Below are 15,354 nucleotides of genomic sequence, written 5' to 3'. Positions count from 1 at the left end.
AATAGGTGCATACTTAGTCACTCCATTGCATGGGCACTATTACTACAATTCAACTCCTACCTCACCCTCTGCGGGGAAAAGCAATCGAAGATGGAGTCGACGCCCATGCGCAATGGAGACAAAAGGAGTCACCACTCGGTCCCGTGACTCGAAAGACTTCTTCGAAGAAAAACAACTTGTAACACTCCGGCCCAACACCAGATGGCGAGCTATTGCAGAACATGCGAATCTACTGCGACTGATGCCACGAACAGATGTACACTGGGTAAGTGACATTTTCATTCCAGTGCGCATGCCTCTGACGACGGATATGGAGCTGTTAGAAGCCACTTATCGGTGTGCTAGGGTATTGCTCGTGAAAAATCTTCCGGATCCAGTCTGACCCCTGGGGAGAATTCACAGGTAATTAATCTGCAGCTAGATATAGTCTCCACCAGATGAGGTGCTACCAAAGGTAAGTAACTTGTCTATCAACGTGACCAGCACCTCTGAACCTTGTCTCACCAGGGCAAGTAAGCCTGATCTGCTGGTGTTTTTTTGGACCTTGACCTGTAAGCACCTTAAGCGCAAAGGGCACTCTAAAATCATTTCCAAGTACACCTATGCAGTGTATGTTTCCCCTGGGACTCTCAACAGAGGAGAGTGCTTCATTTCCCATAGTAATTAGAGGTGCAGCTGAGGTCCTAGACCTACAGCTCCCTTCTCTGGAAGTCAAGAAAAATGTACTTACTGATGTTTCGCATCCTAGGCCAGCAGCATCAAAGCCCTTACTTTCATGTGAGGAAGCCCTATCTGATACCCTTATGGGCACTTGGGTTTGGGCTAAGCATTGCTCTTGCCCATCTGTGAAAAGACAAGTAGCCAGATGCCTGTAGACCTGTATTTTCTTGTATAGCATCCTTCCCTTAAGAGTTTGGTGGTTCAGGCGTCCACTAGCAAAGTAAGTCCTAATACATTCTTCATGACTTTTCCTGATAGGGAGTTAAGAAGGATTGCAGCATTCTGGAAGTGCTTGTTTTCTTTCGCCAGCTTGGTATTGAAGTTGGTTAATGAAGTCTGCCATTTAGGCCATTACTAAGCAATTTGGAGCACAGCCAGTGTTTCCTGAGGATTTTTGCTTCTCTTTAGCTCAAACCATTCAGGACGGTCAGGATGCAGCCAAATATGTAATTAGGTCTGGTTAGAAAAGCACTGACTGATTAAGGCATGCGTTGAGCACTATTATGAGCCACAGCACCATGTGTGGATGGGATCGACTGGCTTTTCTGGAGATGTGAAGCATTCCTTATGGTATGCCCTTTGATCGTTCCTGCCTATTTGGCGAAACTGCTGAGTCTACTCTCAAACGCTTTAAACAAAGCAGAGCCACTGTGCATTATTTGGACCTTTTCTATCCTTGCTCTGCAGAATTCTTATCAGCCATTCTCAAGCCACTCCAGATGGTTGATGTACAGATAACACCAGGCACCCACCACTGCAACAGCCACCCCAGTCCTTTAATGGCCAGGGATATGGATCAAGGGGACATTGTGCAGATCTCCAGGGATAATGTGCTTCTCATCCTACTTCCACTGCATTATCCACCCACTCTCAGGCCGCTTAAGTTTGACCTTGGTGGTGCTCAGCCACCCTGTAGGAGGCAGGATCCAACATTTTCTCCCAGGGAGCCAGTCTATCACATCCAACAGGTGGGTCCGAGTTATGCCATCCCTTTTCCCATCAACCTGCTGCAGCTTCCTCCCAAATCAGAGCAACTTTCAGAAGAGCAGCTATCCAGCTTGCTGCAATAGGTATACTCTCTACTGAAAAAAGGACCCATCGAGAGGGTTCCTGCCTCACCTTGAAAGTAGAGTCTGGTTGTTACTCCCTGTATTTTATTGTGCGGAAGGAGGACAGAGGCATTCATCCCGTTTTAGATCTTATCTGCCTAACAAATTCAAAATGCTCACACTGGCCCAAGTTCTTTCTGCCCTGGATCTGGGCGCCTGCATGGGTACCTTTGGCCTGCACTGTGCATACTTTCATGTACCCACCCTTCAGTCCCACAGATGTTATCTGCAATTAAAGAACATGCAGAGTATTTTCAGTTTTCTGTGCTCTCCTCAGCCTTCCTACAGCCCGTACCTTGACGACTGGCTGTTGAAGGTGGGCTCGCAACAGTCACTCATAGACCGCTTCTACAGGACAGCAAACCTCCTGATATGGTTGAGGTTCTCAGTAAATGTACCTAAGTCACACCTGACTCTTTTGCAGACATTTCTTTCTACTTGAACTGTCCTGGACACATTGTAGTTCAGGGCCTTTTTCCCATCCCAACAACTACAGTACTTTTGGGGTGTGGTCCAGATGTTTCATCCTTGGTCCTGGATCTCGGGGAAAGCAGTTCTGAGGCTTCTTGACCTGCTTCCCTCCTGCATCCTACTTGTCCACTTTGGCACCAAGGAACCTGCTGAATATCATCTAGGTTTTGAGGAAGACTGTCTGGGATCTCAAGTCGTGGCTGTTTGCCTGCAACCTGACTAGCAACAGATCCCTCTCCCTGCTCCACCCAGATCCGACAGTGATAGCAAATGTATCCCTGCTGGGCTGGGGAGGTCATGTGGGAGAGATGGAGATCAGAGGATCCTGCTCCCCAGCTGAAACCCAGCCCCTCATAAATATGTTGGAACTGGGGGTGCCATCTGCCTTATTTCAAGGCCCTGATATCAAGGGAAGGCTGATGGAGTTTCTCACCCACAACTTCACAGTCATTTTGTACTGCAGCAGACTGGGCATACTGGGGTCCTGACTCCTGTGTGCTACGCCTCTGGAGTTGGCAGGAACATCTGGGCATTTCCCTGTTAATGAACCACCTGGCAGGATTTCTATACATCAAAGCGGTCACGCTTAGCCAGCAACGCCTGGTGAATTAAAAATGGCTGTTGCATCCTGTGGTGACACGTTATCTTCAAACAGTGGTTGGAGCCCTAGTTGAATCTTTTTTATCACTGTTGCGAACATGCAGTGTCAAAACTTGTACATGTTGGAGCTTGCAGGAAAACTTTTTAATTGAGATGCATTCAGGCTAGTGTGGAGCACAGGATTCCTTATTTCCGAGCTCTGAAGAAAAGAATGACTGGGCCCAAGTCATACTAGTGACTGCTGATTAGGCCAGAAGAGTGGGGTAACTGGAACCTCTGGGCTTGACTATCTGCTCTGTGATCTGGTTTCTGCTTTAGGAGGGTCTTCTGTCTCAGCACCAGGACAGAGTTCAGCATCCAAACTTGTGCAATCTACACCTCCATGCCTGAAGATTGAGCGGCATCAATTGACTATGTTCAGTATCCTGCCTGAGGTTGTAGATGGCATCCTCAGTGCTAAGTGTCCCTCTACAAATTCCATTTACACCAGATGCTGGCACAAGTTTGTGGCCTGGTGTTTTTAGCCCGGCAAAGGCTTGCAGTAGTTTTATAAAAGTTTGTTTGTTGACCCTTTCAGCCTTCTTCTGTTTGCTGGACCAACCATCCTTGCTTAAATTCCCTGTTTTGATTCAGTTTATTAAAGGTTGGCTCGTATGTTCTCTCCCAAACTGTATATGATGAAATAGTCTGATCTCAATTTGTTTCACAAGTTCCTCCTATGCACCCCGTTCAACGCAATGCACAGCTGCTCGTTGCATTCCCTGACTCTCGAAACTTTCTTATTCATTTCGATCACTCCAGCCACCTTGATGAGATACTACTTTGGTTCTATTCTAGAGGTGGTGAATCTCAAGATTAGAAGTATCCATTAATAGTTACTTACCGTCAGTAATGTTCTTTCTGATGGCTACTTGTGACTGCAGATTCCTCACATTTGGAACTCCCCAGGCACCAGAGTAGATCTGAAAGATTCTTCAGCATATTTCTTTTGTCCCTTTAGATGGCGCATGCAGTTCGACGCTACTCTGCCATGTCCTGGAAGTGATGACTTGAGCCGCCTGTCAGCACCATTCAATAGCTCTGCTGTCAGTTCTTTTCTTTCTGGACCTTTTGCAAACAAGTGTCTGTGACAAATCACAGAAAGGTGTGTTTCTGGTGTATGAGGTTGGGCTACGACTCGAAGTTGTGCGAGGAGCGTACCATGATGCTCTGGATCCGGGACCAAAGCGCTAAGTTGTATGGTGTCAAGCACCAAAGAGAGTCACCTAAGGGCCGCTCCCACTTAGTCAATAACGTGGTCTAGTTCCTGTTCTCTGACTGGTCCTGCAAAGGCATCATGATTATCTAAGTCGTCAGGTGAGTCTAAATCAAAAAAGAAACACAGAAGTCCAAGTGTGCCTTGTCCCAGATTCGCCACTCTCCATTTTAGATGTTGTAAGGACTTCAAGGTGCCCTATGGTTTTGTTCCCAGTCCCCTACTGAGGAGCCAGTTCCACAGCTGATTCTGATGCACCCTGCATTTCCGTGTCCTTTAGCGATGCTGTAGCAGATTTAAGGAGGCCATGCGTCTCATCTTCTGCACCCTATTAGTTCCCTCTATCGCCCCCTGTAGGCCCATGGATACTTCTTGGCTCTGTTGGCAGTTCCAGCCTTGCAGCCATCTGTGCCTCCTTTACCTAATTTGGGTCCAGCTTTGAAGCTGGAGCACACTCCACAGCATGACTACCTTCCAAGACCGTTCCTTCCACATTGTCACCAGTAGTTACTCCTTTATGTCAGAGGAATACGTTATTCCCATAGTTCTAACCAATTCAGAGCCAAATCTGCCTTGACCATAGCTGAACCTCCGCTTGAACTCTGTTTATATGTGCCTGACCCTCCTACATTCTGACTCCAAGCCCGCACCCCTGTCTAGAAGCTGCCCTCCAGTGCTCTAACAGCTGTTTTGACCAAACTCTGTCAAACACATCAAAGTAGCTAAGCTACCAAACCCTTAGTGAAAGAAGTGAATAAACATGGATACCTGTCAATTACATGTGTCTATAACCTACACTAAAGTCAACTTATGGGTTCTTCCAAGAATTGGAGTAGACGCCTCACCCACTGATCGTGGCATGCTTCATCATAGGCAGTCTATCCACACCCTGCTAAGATGATAGTACCGGAGTAGACTCAACCAAAATTCTTGAGTGCTTAGATAAAATATTGCCTGGATATAAGCAGTGTTCCAGATACTCTAATAAAAATACCTGTTGGTATTCCCCAAAGTTTTCCTTTATTAAAGGGTACCAAAGGTATCAATAAAAACTAGATTTTTGGGTCTCCCTTTGGGCACAGTGTTCCATGGGAGCGTAATTTCTAAGCCAACATTTTTCGTCCCTTCTCAGTGAGCCCTATTGGTCTGGGGGTCTTTGTCAGGGCTATCTCTACTTTCCCTGCCTGTCGCTAGAACATCTCATACACATATATGAGGCTTAATATTCTCACCTGATACTGGAGGATCTCACCTTTCATAGCACCTAATAAAAAGAATATAAAAGGAAAATCATTACTCTGACTCATACCTGGTTAGACTGTGCAAACAAGTGTTAGGTTTAGTTAATTTACTTCTCTCTGGCTAATCGCCTTCATCTCAAACTAATCTCTGAGCTATCCTTATGATAGTCTCTAACTTACCCAACTGTTCAGTCACCTGTTGGAATTACCCCCATATCTGTTATGTTTCTTATCCACTCTTTCCCACATCACCATGTATCCCTTGATGATGGGGTAATGCATCTCATTCAATGAAGTCAATACCTTCATGGACCTGATGTTGTGTCCATTGCTAGTAACTCCTATAGCATAGATACAACAAACACTAGCATGATCCTTAACATGCTAAGCTTTTCCTTTTTGGGCTTCGTGTATGTTACTTTGTGACAAAAATTACAGTAAGGGAGACGTTTTAGTACATGCACCCGGCCCATTATGCTGTCTTTAAACCACCTCAGTATGCTTTGAAGAAATGGCAAAATCCACCACGCAAACATTCTCAAATGTGGTTCTTTAGATAATAAGCTTTTGTACTGATGTGGGCTGGTTAAATGTACCCATCATATTTATCCACAACCCACATTTGGCAACCTTGTACTTGTTTTGGCTAATTACTGAATGGTTCAAAGGCCTGTTGGCTGTAGCCTATTAGCAGTAAAGCTAGAGCATAATAGTGATTATTAACGTCAATCCAATCATACTCATATGGTCCAGGAATCAAGGTTAGGGCTAAGCCAAATATGGAGATTCCAACAATGAACACACTGGGTGAGCCCTGCTGCAAAGCTGCACAGGGCATATGCTAAACATGTATCACTCACACACATCTGGTGAAATCAAATATTTTTCAAGCATTAAATTATCTTCTGTACATACACAAGACAATCATACTTCTTACCCTATTACTGGGTGGTTCACATGTCCAGCTTGTCTGATGGGGGTGTCATCCTATAGACACACACTGAAAGGGTAAGCGGAGTAACAATATCTTAGAACTGCATAATTATGTTGTTTTTGTGATCATCTCCCTCGTGGGTTAACAGCCAATCTATGACCTTATCTGTCTTTCATAGAGGGTTCTTAGTATGTTCTTTATTGTAGACCATGGTAATGCTATTGTATACAAATCTAATGGTAATAAATTGCTGTGATATCTGCTGAAAATTATTATGAGGTTGGGATTGACAACAGCCCTTGCCCAGGTGACAATACCACAATTTGTTTTTATGGTACCCGATTACCTAATTACAAGAATCGGGCCACCGTGATAAAAAATTCGTAAACAGCCAATACCCATGCGAGAATCTATTGGGCCCGTTCACAGCTCCCACCAAGGTTTTTTAGTGCCTGTGGCCAGGGAAGTTCTCTAAGGGATGCAACATTTATTATGCCACCCTGGAGACCCCTCACTCAGCACATGCACACTGCCTCACAGCTTGTGTGTGCTGGTGGGGAGAAAATGACTAAGTCGACATGGCTCTCCCATAAAAGTGCCATGCACACAACCCACAGCCTGTGGCATAGATAAGTCACCCCTCTAGCAAGCCTTACAGCCCTAAGGCAGGGTGCACTGTACCACAGGTGAGGGCATAGCTGCATAAGCATTATGCCCCTACAGTGTCTAAGCCAATTCTTAGACATTGTAAGTGCAGGGAAGCCATAAAGAGTATATGGCCTGGGAGTTTGTCAAACACAAACTCCACAATTCCATAATGGCTACACTGAATACTGGGAAGTTTGGTATCAAACTTCTCAGCACAATAAATCCACACTGATGCCAGTGTGGGATTTATTGAGAAATGCACACAGAGGGCATCTTAGAGGTGTCCCCTGCATGCCAGCCCAACTGTTAGTGCTAGACTAACTGGTCTCTGCCAGCCTGCCACTTCCAGACCAGTTTTTGACTACATGGGGTGAGTGCCTTTGTGCACTCTGTGACCAGCAACAAAGCTTCACACCTCCCCCTACAGGAACTGTAACACCTGGTGGTGAGCCTCAAAGGCTCAGGCCTGGTGTTACAACCATCCAGGGCACTCCAGCTAGTGGAGATGCCACCCCGCCCCCCCCCACCCTCTTTGAGAAAAATAAAGAGTCAATCTCTCAGCCAGGTCCACCCCTAAGGTGACCTGAGCTTATGTGACCCCCTCCTTAGAATATCCTCCATCTTGCTTTTGAGGATTTAGCCCAAAAGGATTAGGGATGTGCCCTCCTCCCCAAAGGGAGGAGGCACAAGGAGGGTGTAGCCACCCTCAGGGACAGTAGCCATTGGCTACTCCCCATCAGCCCTAACACCCCCCTAAATTTAGTATTTAGGGGCGACCCTGACCCAGGAATTCAGATTCCTGACTACCTACAAAGAAGAACTGCTGACCTGAGAACACCGCAGAGAAGAAGATGACGAAAACTGCTTTGGCCCCAGCCCTACTAGCCTGTCTCCTGAGTCAAAGAACCTGCACCAGTGACGCATCCTGCGGGCCCAGCAGCCTCTGCCGACTCAGAGGACTGTCCTGCAACTACAAAGGACCAAGAAACTCCTGTGGACAGCGGCCCTGTATAAACAACCAAGAAGAAACCATCCTTAAAGGGACTTCCACCTCACTCCAGAAGCGCGAGTCCCCACCACTCTGCACCTGACGCCCCTGGCCCGTGTCCAAGAAACCAATGCCGCAGAGTGGACCCCCAGGCGACTCTGATGACATGTCCACCCTTAGTCAACCTCTCTGCACCCTCACGATGATACCTGCAGAGGGAATCTGGAGGGCCCCTCTGACCGTGACTGCCCGGTGAAAAGAAACCCGCCGCCTGGAAGAAGCACTGCACACGCATCCCCCAGGTCCGTGAAGAATCAACCACCGGTGCAGCAGTGACCAGCAGGCGGCCCTCACCCTTGCTCAGTTGGTGGCTGGCCATAGAAGCCCCCGTGCCCTGCCTGCAACGTCTGGGTGACCCCTGGATCCCCCCCCCCCATTGATTTCTATCACAAACCCGACGCCTTGTTTGCCCACAGCACCTGGCTGCCCCTGTGCCGCTGAGGGTGTTTTTTGTGTGCCTACTTGGGGCCCCCTAAGTGGTCTACAAAACCCCCTTGGTCCGCGTCCCGAGAACGCAGGTACTTACCTGCTAGAAGGCTGGAACCGGAGCACCCGCTGTCTCTATAGGTGCTTATGTTATTTGGGACCCTCTTTGGCCTCTGCACCTGACCAGCCCTGTGTTGCTGGTCCTGGGTGTTTGGGGTTGACTTGAACCCCCAATGGTGGGCTGCCTATGCCCTGGAGACTGAACTTGTAAATGTTTTACTTACCTCAAAAACTATGTTCTACTTACCTCTCCCAGGAACTTTTGAATTGTGCAGTGTCCACTTTTAAAATCGCTTATTGCCATTTTATGCCAAACTGTGTACATTACTGTTTTGATTCAAAGTTCTAGCTATACCTATGCAAAGTACCTTACATTTAATGTACTTACATGCAATTTGACTCTTGTGGTTCTAAAATAAATTAAGAAAAGAATATTTTTCTATATAAAAACCTATTGGCGGGGAGTTAAGTAATTGAGTGTGTGTTCCCATTTATTGCCTGTGTGTGTACAACAAATGCTTACCCTCTGATATGCCTAACTGCTCGGCCACACTACCACAAATAGAGCATTAGTATTATCTATTATTGCCTCTGTCAAGTCTCTTGCGTAACCCCTGGACTCTGTGCACACTAGCTCTCACTTCGAGATAGTATATACAGAGCCAGCTTCCTACATGGGTTGTGGATAAATATGATGGGAAAGTTTAACCAGCCCTCAGTATAAAAGATTATCCAAAGAACCACATTTGAGAATGAAGTGGGGGATCTTACCACTTAATCAAAGCATATTTAGGTTGCTTAAATAACAGCATAATGGACCGGGTGCATGTAGTAACATTTCTCCATTACTGTATATTTTGTCACAAAGTAACATACATGAAGCCTAAAAAATAAAAAAAAGTTAGTAGGTTAAGGATCACACTAGTGTTTTTTGTATTCGTGCTATACGTGTTACTAGCATTGGCCACATCAGGTCTATGAAGGTATTGACTTCATTGAATGAGACGCTTAACCCCATTATCAAGGGGTAGGTGGTGATGTAGGAGAGTGGCTAAGAAACATAGCGAATAGGGAGGTAATTCCTACAGATGACTAAACAGTTGGATAAGTCAGAGACTATTAAATGGATAGCTCAGAGAGATTAGTTTGAGGTGAAGGTGATTAGCCAGAGAGAAGTGAATTAACCAAACCTAACAGTTGTTTGCAGTCTAACCAGGTATGGGTCAGAGTAATGATTTTCCTTTTATATTCATTTTCTTTAATACTTTGGAAGCTGAGGTCCTCCAGTATCAGGTGAGAGTATTAGGCCTCACATAAGTGTATGAGATATTCTAGCAATAGGCAGGGAAAGTAGAGATAGCCCTGACAAAGACCCCCAGACCCATAGGGCTCATTGAGAAGAGCCGAAACATGTTGGCTTATGATTAGGGTCCCTTGGAACATTGCGCTCAATAAGAGACCCCAAAACCTTGTTTTTATTGATACCGTTGGTACGCTTTAATAAAGGAAAACATTAGGGTATACCAACAGGTATTATTTTTTTTTTTTTTTTAGAGTATCTGGATCCCTGCTTATATCCAGCTGATATGTTACCTAAGCACTCTCAAGTATTTTGGTTGAGTCTACTCCGGTACTATCACCTTAACAGGGTGTGGATAGACTTCCTATGATGAAGCATGCAACGATCAGTGGGTGAGGCGTCTACTCCAATTCTTGGAAGAACCCATAAGTTGACTGTAGTGTAGGGTATAAACACACAATGGACAGGTATCCATCTCTGCAGTTCTTTCACTAAGGTTTTGGTGGCTTAGCTACTTTGATGTGTTAGACATTATACTTTGGGAGGGTGTAGCTAGGCATCATGCTCTCACTCTCTACTCATGCGAATAAGTTCAAATCAGGATCCAACCAGAACAAACTAGTTTTTGTTGGTGAAGACAAATTATCTGCACACAATGATGTGGATCATTGTGTATATAGAACCTACTGGAGGCCAGTGGGCTGAACACTTACCATGACCACAGGGCTGGTCTCCCCACCCAACCGTTCCACAATGTTGTTATATTGGAAAACTGTCAAAGAGTACGTTATCTTAATATCGTTTATAAACAAAAATCAAACTTTTGTTCCTAGACATCCAAAACCATTTTATCTGAACTCTGCTTTATGCTTTTATGGCATCCTTCTTTGTCTCTTAACAGTCTTCCTTTGTCTGATTAGAGGTACATTATGCTTGATATTATTCAGAGTTGTCCTTATTTTAAGCTGACATTTCAGCACTTTTTTCAAATTTTATTTAAAGTTGCAAATCGCTCCTGTTTTTGGTAAATGTGTAAGTGGATTTTATTTACAAACTAAATGCCATTTGGTGGTGTATCCCACATTGTGAAAATTATCTAATTAATACATGTGTTTCTTGGCCTAGCGCAGTAACTGTCTAAAACATTTTTTCTAGGTGTTGCTACAGTTATGCCGTCTGTCTGAAGATACTGAAAAGCCCGTGCTTCAGCTTGAAATTTTGGGACTGGGGACGGAACTGAACATTAGAACGTTTGATATGGTAGCAAGTTCTTTCTTGAGGGAAATCTGCTTAAAATGCCCAGAGTTCATGGGTAAGAATGAAAGTGTGATGGACCATTTCTAATCACACACATACAGTCAATGTTGCATTTAGCCGCATCACAGAAAGAATTTAAATAAGGGAGGCCTTCCATATTTTTGGATGGTGAGCCCAATGTTTTTGTTGAAGTAAAACTCTCAATGAGCCATATGGGCCCTGAGGAGCAAATGTCTTCTCTCTAAGAGAGATGTGACAGGAATCTTTCTAGAATCTCACCTTCTTCACAGACCATTAGTATTGCATGCATAGTGATATGTATTGATTAGGAAAGAAAAATTAATTGCCAAATTCTCATATTGCCAGCAGTGAACAGCACAGAATGTTAAACAACCTAATGTCTAGAGATCAACCTTGCAAACTTGCCTTCGTGGAGAGCGTTGCTTTAGTCCTACATTGATTTTAGTACTGCAGCAGCTACTTGGTTTGAGAGTTGCAAGATTTCACCACCTAAACGATCAGTTCTGAAACCAGCCTTTTCCTTGCACATTTTTCACTTTCATGATGTGTTATATTTCATGTAAGTGTAATGCACACAAAGTAGAATCTTTGGAAATGCATATCTGAAGTTTATTGAACATAAAACATGCTTACTGAATCTTTCTTTTTACTCAGTATATACAAACCCTTTTGCCTCAACTGAACAAAAGTAATGTTGACTTGGTTATTCATTTTTTGCATTATCACACAGGTCCATAAAAATCCTAGTTCAACTTTGTACCAGGTGCTTTCTAGGAGAAAAGTAAGATTGGAGAAATACCAGAATATGAAAATCTGTGGCGAAACAAAATAACCAATTACATTATGCTGCCATCAGTTACTTTGCTCATGGATTATATGTCCTAACAGCTCAAAAAATACCACTGTATAAGAGAAAAAGGATAGGTGGCACTGAATCATACATTCAAGAATAATTCGTTTTTGACACTGACCTGGCAATGCTGTCCTAATGTTGGGCATCCAAATCAGACTAAAGTGTTTGTGAAATGTGGGTGCAGTTGACCTAAGTATTTCTCAACTGGTGTTCCTAAAAGGACTCATGACTACTTTATTTGGTCAGAAAAGGTAATATATTTTCTGTACGTTTTATTGGATCTGATAATTGAAAACATTGAAGCACATTGTCAGGTGTTGCTTGCTTTTGTGACAGCTCCTCCTTTTGAAGTACCGCAAACATTTCCGATTTCCCTACTGGACTGAGTATTTAATTGCTTTAATATAAAAATGCAGTTTTTTTTTTTTTTTAATAACCGTGACAGTTTCACATGTAGCAGTCAAGCTGACACTAATCTGGCAACACAACATATGAAATAGTCAGAGGCAAAGGTTTCTTCTGAGAGCTTTAGGTTTCTTTTAAGAACGATCTGGGAGGAGACTTCAGGCAGTTTTTTCTGCTATGCAGCTTACAAGTGGTACTAATTGAGAAAGAGTGATTTCAATTGTTTGTCACTTATTTCGTTTTTTTATGTGCAGACAATGCTGTGTTGCCAACAAAAGAGATTCAGTTAATGACTGTGAGTAGATTTGAAGGGCAGCATTACTATTCGCTTAACATATTTTTGCCATACATTTTAGTGGTACTCTAATGCTTGTGCTAAGGTCACATCACAGTGTTCAGTATTGCAGAACTTTTAACGCAGACAGGTATTTTACTAGAATTGCTCAGGTTCTTTCATCTAAATTGGTAGGCTACTGATACAGGAGGCATTCAAGAGCTAAAGTGTCTGCCATGGAAAAGTCTTTAGGCAAATATTTTATCTTTTTGCGGTTGGTGAAGATTTTATAGATTCAGTGTAGAAATTATGTTAGACAAGTTGTTTTGTACACAAAAAGGTAGTGAAACATGATCCGGTATGTCCTGTCAGCAGGAATAACATAAAGTGAGAGTGTCTTATTAATGGTTGACAAGTGTGTTTCTCTTGGTCACTAATTAAATCGCCTCAAAGAAGTAGAAACTGAGCCACATGGAAATCATTTTGATATCTGGGTTGATAATGACATATTGCTTGCTAAAACCAGGAGGATCATGCCCAGATTCAGTCCAATGAGAAGTGGAGATTCTTGAATGCTTCTCGTTGGAACCTATCTGATATTTTCCATATGTGCTCCAACCTTCCATTGGCACTGACAAGGTTATATTGCATGTAGGACAAATAGAACATCACACTGTGTTAATTAAAACATATGTGTTCTCTTTTAAGATGATGAGAAGAAACCAGTTTATATCATTACAACACTGGATAACTGCACAGATGATCTTCTGACACTGGACTATGTAAAGGTTAGAAACAAACACATTTCCCTCTGTTATTAATGTTTAGCTTAGCGTCTGTTATTCAAAAGCATACTGAAAGTAAATAATTGTATGTGTTTATGGTTATGGGTCAGATTCACAATGATATATGTGCAGCTTAGGTGTGCAAAATAAAACATTTTTTAGGGCAGAAACCCCCTATTCTTGAATAATGGGACCAGGAGTGGCATTCCACAGCAGATATTGAAGTTGCTCTGATGATAATGCATTGATCCCTTTGAGCGTTCTCAGTTCCTCTCTCTTTCATCTGAACATTATCTTTTTTCCTGCATCGATTAGATGTGCGTCTACTTGTCCGTGTCAATGATTGGGATGACTTTGATGACCCGGTATGGGCCATGCCCTTTGGGGCCTTCCTCATCTTTTCTCCATTGCAAACATGTCTCGTCTGTGATGGAACAGACACTGTTCGACTATTGTACTTGGAATCAAGTCATATACCCCTAGACTGATTGCCACCTTGTCTGCACTCTGCCTCTCCCTGGAGCACGACATGGTTTCTGGTGAAGACTGCTGCTCCTTCCGTTTGAAGAAAACGTAACAAGCTTGATGTCTCAAAATGTCGCAGAGGAGTGGTGACAATCCACTTGACATCTTTGGTGCCCAGGACTTTGAGGAAAAGCAACCTTGCCAGAAGGGTCAGGCATCCAGCCTCGAAGTCTGCCAACAACCTTCTGGTCCACCATTGACTCTTGGCCATGGTCGGCACGGAGCTCACACTTTGGACACTACATCCAGCCCCAGCATTGAAGATTCTGAAGCCGAGCTACTCTGTGCCAGCAGCTTCTTTAAAACACCCTTCAGAGCCAAAGCCTTTAGCATCAAAGTCTTGTTCAGCATTGATGACACACACATCGGCACTGAAGCACTTCACGTTGAAACTTGTCTCCTCCACCAGATTTGTCGAACCTGTTCTTCAGTGGCTGCAGGAAGAACTTGACACCCATTGGCTTCACAGTCTGATCCACTAACACACAGTTGCCCAGGCACCAGCACCGACTAAGGATGGCTTCAAGCACAAACTCCGCTTCGAAGAAGCCTTCAATCTGCCACAATAGCCAATGGGCAAGAGGAGACATGACACTTCAACCAGCCCTTCACCACTGCCCTGACCAACACCACCTCCTCCTCTTTCTACTTCCTCACCCTCCTCCCCACCTCTACCTGGTGACACCACTCTACTCTGAGGTCACCACACTCAGGGTTTGGGGGGCGTAGTACAGGGTACCCAGTGCACACCTGTGACCTGCATCCACGGGATGATCCCTATGTAGATCCTCCCAGGGACACAGACCCCAACCTTTATCCATCCCGTCCTTTCCTGCCAGAAATGACCACCTCTTACCATGAAGTCCTCAGCAGAGCAGCCCTGTTCTGGAAGGTGGAAAGGAATAAGGATGCATTTGAGGGGGATTTCCTGATGGAAACCCTTTTGTACTCTGTGTTTTATGCAGTAACTCCCAAATGCTGAAGGGGATGCCCGGATTGGGTCCTGATAAAAATAAAAGGCTTCTCCTTAAGACCCAGTCTACATCAAAGGCCAACTTCTCCCCAACTCCTTGGTAGTCTACACCACCCACAAATTTGACAATGCACAGGGCAGGAAAGTAAAAAGATTGATGCTGCTGGCAAACGCGTCACTGCTCAATCCGGCATCCACTGACACATTACATAACTCAATCAGATTACTTTCCAGGCATGACAAGGCTCACTAAGATGAAATGGAGGGGCTCCTCCAACACTTCAGATGTGTACCATAAAAGAGGTCAAAGGTTGGTCTCTGGAGGTCAACTTATCTCAAAAGACCTCCATACATTGTGCCCCGGATGCTGCTGACATTGCGGCGTGTGGCATTAATTCCAGCATCCTCATGCGTAGGCACACCTGGCTTCCTGTGTCTCTGGCTTCAAA

General features: G+C 44.3%; 1 protein-coding gene across 2 annotated transcripts in view; it reads left to right on the top strand.

Annotated features, from left to right (window-relative positions):
• VPS13A (vacuolar protein sorting 13 homolog A) overlaps nt 1-15,354 on the top strand; it is a 1,844,906-nt gene that overhangs the window by 516,488 nt on the left and 1,313,064 nt on the right. For both annotated transcript variants that reach the window (XM_069230089.1, XM_069230094.1), the window contains exons 26-27: nt 10,968-11,124; nt 13,331-13,410. In XM_069230089.1, coding sequence (XP_069086190.1) covers nt 10,968-11,124; nt 13,331-13,410 — 237 coding nt within the window. The remainder of the gene's footprint in view (nt 1-10,967; nt 11,125-13,330; nt 13,411-15,354) is intronic.

This window comes from Pleurodeles waltl, chromosome 1_1, assembly GCF_031143425.1.
Source record: "Pleurodeles waltl isolate 20211129_DDA chromosome 1_1, aPleWal1.hap1.20221129, whole genome shotgun sequence".
Lineage (NCBI taxonomy): Eukaryota > Metazoa > Chordata > Amphibia > Caudata > Salamandridae > Pleurodeles > Pleurodeles waltl.
This window is presented reverse-complemented; position numbering and strand designations above follow the sequence as displayed.